We start from the raw sequence: 10,460 nt of genomic DNA, 5'->3' as shown, positions 1-10,460 counted from the left end.
TAAGTAAATAAAATGAATGAAGAGTGAACGAAGCATTACCCTTCATTTTCCCAGTGTTGCGTAAAATTGATTAAACTAATGAAAATTAGACACCATTTGGACTATCAAGGGGTACCGTGGAGTCAATTCGTCTGAGGACAAGAGGACCAAATTGAAAGATTGATAAAGTGCTCTGTTCGCCTTTTCTCTTCAATTTACACAGAGGAAAAAGTTAATTGTATACGTGGATAGGGCACTATATTTACTTTTTTATATAACAAGGAAACAGACACATCACAAATACAAGATGGGCTTCAGATTTCTGTATCTGTTTCATGATCATTTGTCAATCTAATAGGCAAGGAGGTGATCAGCCTATGACACACGCCATGGTCTTTTTGGGTGTATGGCAAACCGGTTCCCTCACGATGTTTTCTTTCACGTTCGAGCGAATGTTAAACACGCATATTCGACGTAAGTCCATTAGTACACAGTCGGGTATCGAACTTACGGCATCAGGGATGAGAGTCGCACGCTGAAGCCACTACGCCAATACTGCTCCAATAATGCTACAATATATATAAAAGTTATAATTAAAGTAAAAGAAAGAGGGAACAATAATAGTCACGAAAATATAACCGAAATCCGAATGAATTCGACTTAGGGTCAAGAAAAGAGCGTAGCAATTCTTAAGCGGCAAGCTCACTCACAAGCACGCAGTGTAAGTGTCTATCACTTAACATCAGGTGAGGCTTCTACCCGTTTGACACCTGTTACATAAAAAACATAAACAGTATTTCGGAGTACATACAAAAAAATTACAACGATTTTAAAAGGCTTGAAAGTAAAATGTATCGACTTTGAAAAACTGACACTTTCATTTTCTATGTATGGCTTGAAACCCGATGCTCAACAAATAAGTATCGCAATACAGCGAGGAGGTTACCACAGGGACCATACTTTTTAAATGTATATTTTTTTTGCTTTTGTCTATCTTTGTAGCTTTTAAATTCCTTATAACTGGATATAACATTTCATACAAACGTAATTAAATAACATAAGTCACTATACTAACGTAAACTTACTACTTCCACATTACTACTCGTATAAGCCTTCAAATCATAAAAATAATTAATTTATATATATAATACAAAAATTAAATTGTCTAAATCTATTTAGAACATTAATTAAAATTGCCATATCATTGGATTAACAGTTGCATGTATCGAGTACAGCGGCGACACTGATCGATGTTACAGTAAAATCTGAAAAGTGATAGATGATTCCACCTTTATATTTGAGATCCACTTTTTGCTACTAATATTAAAACTATTGTCTAATTATCTTCTAATAATTTTGCTTGCTTTACGGGTTTCTAAACTAGTTTCTAGTATATTAATTACACATATCTTAAGGGGTGTAGTGTGCAATCCAATTGTACTCCAAGATCTGGGTTTCTTAGTATCTATGGGATATGTGTGATGGCTAATTCAAAGGTTATTTGCGATACCTAGGGCAAGAACCAGTCTGTTGCACAGACCCCGTTATCCAGGACATTGCGACTACTGAATGCTACGACACTATTGATATATTTATATGTTCGCAGAGTGAATTCACAGTAGCGATATAGTGTAAATTATGTGTTTAATATTATAAACGTATTTTATAATATTTTAATTATTGAATGTCTCTCGACATTATCGTATTGTCAGGACAATGTATGTATTTCTGTAATAAATAAATAAATAAAATAAATGTCTACAATGTACTGTGTCTACAACATACTATCGTACTTTAAGATGTATGTGGATTTTCGTAGAAAATTATTGATTTATTATTTGTATTTAACAATCAGGTTGATTCCCCCAACATTTTAAATCAATTTAAATTTCGTGTACCGTCTAGATACCCCAGGCATCTCATCATTCCATTTGTCCCTCAATTCCGAATTTCTGGTAGACGAGCAAGGTATGGATATCCATAGTTGCTCACACTTTAAAATCGATTTTCGTTTAGTTTTTGTAATTTTAATTGTTTTGTTTAATATTTGTTTTATGATATACTCTTCGTGTATATCACGGTAAAAATCTTTTCTTTCGCCTTATTCTACGTTTGTAGAAGAAACGATTGTTAGTACAATAGAAAAAAGTTACATACACAAAAAAAATAAAGGTTATACATTGAAACTTTATTATAATGCATTATCTAGTTAGATATTTTTTTTTTAAATATCTCAAAAAAGTTATTTCTACATAATTAAAGAAATTGACATTTTTTATTTTATAATGTTGACTATGCTAACTTCGAGGTGTCGGTTTTTTGTGACGGTGTTGCCGCGTCGTAAAAATTAACTCTCGTCATTTTTCCCTAACGCGCCTAAAGAATAACTGCAAAAAATATCTAACAACGGAAAAATATCAATACGTACTGTTGATGGGTATCTGTCAATGTTCACCCGTCAATTCGGTAAACTCTTCCTTTAAATAAATGTATTTTAATAATAGTTTCGAATCGACAGGAGATATATCGGATTATTACGTATTTTATGTTTTAATAATTTAGTATTTAAATTTAAATATTTATGCGTGCGTTCGGAAATTTACTTTGGGTAAACTAAGGAAAATAGAATATGTACTTAAATATACAACAAAACAAGGCATAAACTTAACACTTATTTTTGTTTTCATCTCATCTGTAACACGACATTCATTGACCGAGGCGGTACGAGGCTCAGCTAGTACGTAAATAAAACACCATTATTAGGAATTTGTACAAATTCGTTACTTATGTGAACAAAAATTGCCGTACGAACAGAATTCATTGATAAAAACACCCTTTAAAATACACACGAAATAGGCTGACACATAGTTTCTAGATTACATAAAATTAGAAAATCAGAATTACTTTTCGTGCCTCTTCGGTACTGGAGGCCACCCGTCAGTCTCGGAAAGCGTGTCTTGTCTTATATCAGATGCAACAACTATTCCGCAGTCGCAATAGCGGTCCACAACATGCCGTTTACCCTGGATTTTGCCCATTATAATTAATTGATGGATGTGGTATCGGGCAAGGCGCAACACTTGGCCCAGGTACGCCAGGTACGAACTTTCCATCGTTTAATGTTCTGCATAAGTTTATTCGACATTCCAACCCGATTTAGAACGTTCTAGTTAGAGTCTTTCCAGCCCATAAAATTAATTAATTTAATCATGTCAAAGCTTACCCAAAAGGAAACAAATGAATTCAAATAGCTTTTCTTGTTATTATTTGTCCAGATGAAACGGCAAGAAAATATTCCACCTCGAGGGAACGTAAGAAATAGCACCAATATTTGCCATGTTCAAAGTTTCCTTCGATAAAGTTTTTATTCAAAGACTTGCATTGGATGTTTTTCTATTTTAAACTTTTATTGAAATCCAGCACTTTTGCATGTTCGGTGTGGAAATAAGGAATTTTGAGATTCTCTTATTAAAGTATCATTTAGATTTACATGACACCTATTAGACTAAGAACAAAAAATTATATTAATATAAACCTTGGGCTCACATGGCATCCATTTCTTTGATATTTGAAGTGAAACTTCAATATATATAATAGCATGCTACTCTAGCTACTCTCGCTCCATGGCTATTTGCCATGGCTATCAGTAGGGAACAAGCAAGTGAGAAAGATCGAGAGAGAGGGAGAGTAAGGGAGAACGAGAAAGAATACACACTATCGGTTGATGTACTCGTTTAGTAGTTACATATGAGAACTTTAGATGGCAATTCTGTCGCATAACGCCTGGTGCAGTAAACGCAGATTTTTATTTATCAATATTATCATTAGCACGTATACAGTGTGTAAATATTGTAAATATAGATATACAAATACATCGAGTGATCATATACTGGTACATGATCATCTATTGGAGCTTTTACATAATCATTATTGTATTTTGATGAATAATTCTTATTACCATATATATATGGTATGTATGGTATATATATATATATATATTATAGTTAAAATATTGCCTTTGTGCGTTAGCGCTTGGTTTATTTCCTGTAATCTAGCAATGCTGGCTTTGATCCCTTCTCATTAAATTATTAATTTAACATACAGAGTTGATTAAACTAATATTTTATTTCTCGTAAAACTAGAGAAAAATTAATTTAGTGTGCACGATCAAATTGGAAATCCGCTTACATAGAAACAGTGACTTAGCAGATTCAAATTATTTCAGGACACTCCTGTAACTTTTTCATTATACGTTTATTAAATAGAAATGCAAGCTGCTTTAGTAAGATACATTTTGTCCAGTTAATAACTATTATATCTTTAAGGCCTTTTACATTATTTGGAGTTATGCTTCTTTGGAGTAATGCTTATTATTATATGTTAATGAGGTGCCAATTGACAAATTTAACGCCGAAAGTGGTAATGGGTGGGTCATACGCTCCGGCGAGATTCAACGCACATTGCCAAAGAAACCCTCGAATGGAATCCTCAAGGCGAAACGAGGAACGAGGCCGCTCAAAACATACCTAGAATTGAAGCAACATTGCGGAGGCGAAGCAAGCTGGAATGATGTGGAGTGAAAGTAAGAGTTGCCCAGGATCTGCTGGTTTTCTACCACTGTCGCACTTCTGGGACATAGGACTTTAAGTCAAGTAAGTCAAATTATATTGATCCGCTGAAGCCTTAAAAATCAAAAGCATTAGTCATATGGATGACACTAGTATTGATCTGCGACATGTCTTTGCTTTCTAGCCTAACAGTAAAGTTCTCCGTACCCATCCACCCACCATGTAAGATATATTTTTGGTTTCGAATTTTTATGTGGTGATGTCACACTTCATCACTAAGTTTGTGCTTCGCATATTCCAATCAATTTAAGTTAGGAAGTGTTATGGCCAATAAATGGTGTTAAGTCAGTGAGCGATTAGTAACAAATGGCAGCACTCTCAGCACCTAAAAGGTATTATAATTTCTTCAGCTTGAATTATATGAAATAAACATTGATTGAAACATAATGACCCTATTTTGTATTTACGTACTTATTTGGTTGAAACTCTGCACTTCTAAAATAAGCCCGTTTAAGTCATTAAATTATCGAAGAATTTGTTAAAAATAATGTTAAATAAAATTACTAGCGAACCCGAACCGACAGACGTTATCCTGGACACAGGTTTAAAAAAAATCTACATAATCTTATCAGGCAAGCAATCAGGCAGGCAGGCCGAGATGCTAAGCAGCAGAGGACTGTCGAAATCTCCCCTTTTCTGAAAAGTGACTTTCTTAACTCTCGTGCCATTTATGTTAGTGACATATTTGGCTATCTTGCATCAGATTTTTTCCAGCTGCGATCTGTGTTCAAGCAAAACATCGGATAATCCCTGCCGGGATACCCTCATGCCAATCTTGAGCTCAAGACCACACCTGGCCCTTGCAAACGTCGCACAGTCAACAACAGTCAGTAAATTAACTACCGTTTGGTTAGTTCTGTTGTCACAGTCCTACAGCCGGACAGTGTCTTCAGTTTGAGTCTGTGTAAATGGTGACCAAAAGCCCCGTGGCTAGTCAGGATCTGCGCTATGTAATTTTAAATTTAAACCATTCTCGAATTCACCAGCCATTCTGGAGTTTAATTACAAACACAGCGGATGCTCCTCTGCGAACGCTCTTGTTTCTTGGTCTGTTAATTTTCTGTTTAGCTTAAAGCCTATCAATACATATCCATACAAAGGAAAGTAAAATAAAAACAATAATAGAATTTAAGTGTTTTTTTTTTATTTTTTATACATCTGAATTAACAACAGTAATTAGAATTTAAAGCATTTAACAGTATTAGCACTTTATTTAAAATACAATGAAGTAGACTCGAGGAACTAACGTTACAAAGTAGCAACAAGTAGTTTTAATATAATGCAAACGTAGCCGTGTTTCATTAATAACAATTTTCCTTAAATCTTTAAGTGTAGTCGAGGAAGAACCTCTAATCAGTTATTTCTGCTCTCGAAGCTCTGTTTGTCAAGTTCTGAGTTCAGGCTTGCCAAGTCCGTCAGTAGATGTCCTAAAAACTACGGGTGGTACTTACATTATATAATCAGCACTTATTGAAGTGAAACTTCTTTATCAGCATTGGAAAAAATATCCGTCACATTTTTCTTGTTGTGTATCGTGTCCCTACCACAGTTAATTCGAAGAGATTCGAAACCATTAATTACAAAAATATATAATAACGATAACAATCTATAATATAGACTAATAACGGTAATAATTCTATTACAATTAATGAAATTCTGTAATAATCTTAGTAGTAATAAGATAAAATGAAATAATTGTATTATATAATAAAATATGACAATAAAAGCCTTTTGTTAAACGTTATCTAATTTTACTTTATTTAACCAATTTCTGTAAAGTTGCATAGAGTAGATCATTTTTCGAAAAATAAGGTCATAAAGAAGTTTCACTTCTTATGTGTGTACACTAGTACACGGACATTTTTATTTCGTAATCGTACCGCATAAATATAACAAAAAACAAATATACTAAAGATGAAATACGTAATATACACAAAAAGGTTGAAACTTTGCAAAAGGAGAAAAATCAATAAAGAGTATTAAATACATTTATCTAATTCATATGTGATGTGTCTTGGTGTGAAAGTGAGGGTGTGTATGTGCGCTGTGCTTATGATGCAGGTGATTTAGCGCTTTATGCTTAATACTCCTTTTAACCGTATTTCGCAGTAGCTAAATCTTCTTGTTGTCTTCCTAACATGTGCGCAGTACTCACTTCAGTCAATTTTGTTATTTGGATGTTAGTTCACTGTAATTTTTCCGACATAGCTGTCATCTATCATTCGAATATTAAGAACATTTATAAATTTACGAGTTGCCATAAAGTTGTAGCGTTGTGATCGTGCAATCAAATCTGATACTCTGTGTACTCCCATTTCCAGGTTTTAATGACACTGTTGTCATATACTGGTGATATGGGAGGTTTCACTCGATCAGGAATCTGGAAAATAATAGGTTTAGTATTCAGAACAAATAATTATAAATTACTCTATGACAATTGACAAAATAACAAGAATTATCGCCTCATTAGAATTCTCTACAAATACCACAGAGTGAACGGCACTCATTCAGAGCTTTCTATATTCAGTAATGGGCGGATCAATTCAAATCAGGTCCCTTATCTGCATTAGGAAAATAAGTATCCTCGATTAAGTGATTCTCCAGTTAAAAAAAATTATCTCCACAAACATTAAATTCTATAACATATGGTATAATTTTATAAAGGACTAAATATGTTGTTAAGATTAGTTTTTTTTTATTTTGTTTGACCATACAAATGGATGTTGCGATATTTACGTTTAAAAGAATAACTCTCAAGTTTCTTGTAAAATCAGTAGAACAAAAAACTTGATTGATAGTTAACAACAAGCAATAATTGTAGCAGGTATTTCTCTACTTTGGTGGAAAATATCGTACAGAGAGGCGGTAGTTTCTCGTTTTGGAGGCCAATAACAATATATTTTAATATTCATAGAAAAGTAAGTATTAACCTGATGTATTCCCGGTGGGTTGATGTCCGGGACAGTTGGTACCAAATTAAGAGGTTCATACTCATCAGAGACCCCGCTATCTGGCGAGTCTGGTACAGGCTCTAAATTGTTGACGTATCCCTTCGGAGACCTCGTCTTGTGGACGCAGTAGTCTCCAGTTAGGGGGTTCTGGTAGGCGACGACAGTTCTATAGGATGTGAAATTGTTATTAACAAGGACATAAGTTAATAATACTGTATTCTCCTAGTTTATGACAATATTGACTTTTGTTCCACGTTTTGAAATGTTGGTTGATTTATAAATAGTTTTGATTCGACATTACGCTTAGATAGAAGAAATTATCAGTAAAATATTGGATGTAAGTTTATTTGTATGTCTTTTTGGATTCCCGGAACGATGACACCAAGGAAAGGATTTTGTGTCAATAGCGCTAAGCGTAACACCTGTATGCCTAAATTGCTTTGAAGATGCGGTTGTTGGAACTATCTAAAAAGGAATAACTCTCTAAGTATTTGATTAGGCACACGTTGTGTCCTTGCCCTTAAAGCGAATTAAATTTATTTAAAAAAAAATGCCTTATAAATCGAAAATTGCAATTTAATTTAAAATCAAAATAACACAAGTAAGAAATAATATTTGATCTATAATATTAAATCTCGTTTTCAACATAAAAAGCACAACTTTTGAGCTTAAACGCAAAGTTCTGATAAATATTATTTACCTGAGTTGATCAGCTTCACCTTCCTTTTTGTGTGTGAAGAGAACTTTTGTAGGCTTCAATATTAGAGCAATCTGATATAAGATTTATGAATATTAGTTTCTATATTACTGTTTTTAGTTTTTATATTACTCAAAATTATATTTTTGTAGACATAATTGTATTACTTTAGAAAAAATTGTCATCACGCTGTTTAGTTTATCAATTTTATACCATACCAGCGGACCAAATTCTAGATGTCTGTGTACACACATCTTAAACACAAAATATCAAAAATAAAAAACAAACAAAAAATATCCAAATGTAATCTGAGCTATTCTCGAATCCACTTAAACTCATCAAAATTGGTCCACCCATTTATTGAATTACGGCTTTAATAAAGATTCGATCGTATTGGTCGTGGCATTGTTAATGATGAAATCGGCATTATTAGGTAATAGCAACTCTAAATAAATACAACAATCGATGACAAAGCTGCTAATTTTCAATCATCCCTAACCATAGATAACATTACGCAGTCAGTGGCGTTTCGTTATACATTTTTTAAACGGATTTTACAAATGAACGGCTAGACTGATGTTTTGACATACATTTTTAGTTTTTCTGTTTGTTGCGTTTTGTTATACCACGTTTTATGTACGTACCTCGGGAACCGAATAAAAAGCCGTTCCTGAGGGATAAAAAATTCAAACTAACTTAATAAACTTATTTGTTTAAAGTTCATAGCTAAACTAAGATTTTAAACGCTTTCAAATTTTGTTACCAGTAATAATTAAGTATATGATCATTTATATCCCCTACGATCAAACTGAGATAAATGTTTCCTTTTTTATAGACAGTTCAAATGAGTAGGAAGCTCACCTAATGTGATACCACCGTACATAGACTCGGAAGTTCTTTGCCGGCCAATAATTGGTACTCTTTGAAGGACCCTAAGTCGAATTGGCTCGGAAATACTTCTACTTAACAAATAGTAATAATATCATTCCTATTAAACGTAATTATTAATGTATTTTAACTTAATTTAAATAAAGTAAGTCTACACCCGACTAAGTCTACATGCTATTATAGCAAATGTATAATATAATTTGAATATATAACGGATTAAGCACAGCTTATTCTGAGCTATATTCGGTAGTATACTGATCAAATTATCTCATACCCAATCCGCCATTTTGCTGGTAATTTTTGTCAATTTCAAAATTATCATATATTTTATAAAAGATAGCTTATAACATATACTGTAGATTTAACATTATTATGTGGTAATCTTCAATGAATAGATAATTAATGAATTCAACTCAGAAATTTAATTAGATAGTAATAATTACTCACTTGGCCATTTTGCCTCAATCTGTGGACTCGGTACCCATAATAACAACATGTGAATATTATGAGTAACAACTGAAATGAAGGCAATCGATATTAACTTATTTATAAAACAAAAATGAGGATTTGCAGACTGTTAAAATATGGATACTCGTCTAGGACACGTTTTGCGTCATCGATACGATAAGGCAAAATTCAAGGCAAGGTAGAAGAAAAAAGGTTGCTGAAGGTATCGGAACGGACCGGCATCACATCCGCCAAGGAAACTAGCGCAAGATATCCAGCAATTCAAGTTGTTAACAGTCAGTCTTTAACAATAAAGTAACACTAGAGGAAGAAGAGAACTAAGGTTTAATATGTTCGATAGTATGACAGAATATAAGCTAGCTTAAGGCTTAACATTATTAATGTATTAGAAAGTGATATAATATAATTATTACATTTATTTACTTAATCATTTACTAAAACTTACCAAAATAACTAATAGAATGATGTCTATATACACAATAATCATTTTAGTTGTTTGAAATTACTAAAACAACAATTTTTCACCATGAAACCTTTTTTTTCACTTTCATTTCTTCCAGTTTTTAAATAACTGAACAACGTGCAGCAAACACTGACATTCCATGGGAATAGTGGCCTCGGATTGGTCGTAATAACAAAGCGTATTCCCGATTGGTTGAATCAATGCGGGTTTATTTTAACCCCCAATGGAATGTTGCAACAACTTTTGCTTCATATCTTGGGAAAATTTGTCAAAGATTATTGAAAGAGATGGTCTTAAACTACGTGTACGGAAATATTTCTGTCCATAAAATATATGAAAGAGTTGAATATTTAGTCATATACATTTATCATATCACTTCATCACTT

General features: G+C 33.0%; 1 protein-coding gene across 1 annotated transcript; it reads right to left on the bottom strand.

Moving 5' to 3' along the window:
* Nucleotides 1–6,500: 6,500 nt before the first annotated feature.
* LOC123710138 lies at nucleotides 6,501–10,168 on the bottom strand. Its single transcript, XM_045661864.1, has 5 exons — nucleotides 10,057–10,168; nucleotides 9,591–9,659; nucleotides 8,259–8,329; nucleotides 7,538–7,724; nucleotides 6,501–6,987 (listed from the first exon to the last, which is right to left on the bottom strand). Exons 1-5 carry the CDS (start codon nucleotides 10,096–10,098, stop codon nucleotides 6,895–6,897), a joined length of 462 nt encoding a protein of 153 aa, XP_045517820.1. The 5' UTR covers nucleotides 10,099–10,168; the 3' UTR covers nucleotides 6,501–6,894.
* Nucleotides 10,169–10,460: the final 292 nt, after the last annotated feature.

Source organism: Pieris brassicae, chromosome 5, assembly GCF_905147105.1.
Source record: "Pieris brassicae chromosome 5, ilPieBrab1.1, whole genome shotgun sequence".
Classification (NCBI taxonomy): domain Eukaryota; kingdom Metazoa; phylum Arthropoda; class Insecta; order Lepidoptera; family Pieridae; genus Pieris; species Pieris brassicae.
Note: the sequence above shows the minus strand (reverse complement) of the source record. Positions and strands in the feature narration are given on the sequence as shown.

Bases quoted from the DNA above. Each gene is read 5' to 3' on its own strand.
- LOC123710138 (XM_045661864.1), bottom strand. From the start codon at position 10,098: ATGATTATTGTGTATATAGACATCATTCTATTAGTTATTTTG. The intron at 9,660-10,056 runs GTAAGTTTTAGT...CCTTCATTTCAG, and splicing joins TCATTCTATTAGTTATTTTG to TTGTTACTCATAATATTCAC. The intron at 8,330-9,590 runs GTGAGTAATTAT...ATCTTATATCAG, and splicing joins GATTGAGGCAAAATGGCCAA to ATTGCTCTAATATTGAAGCC.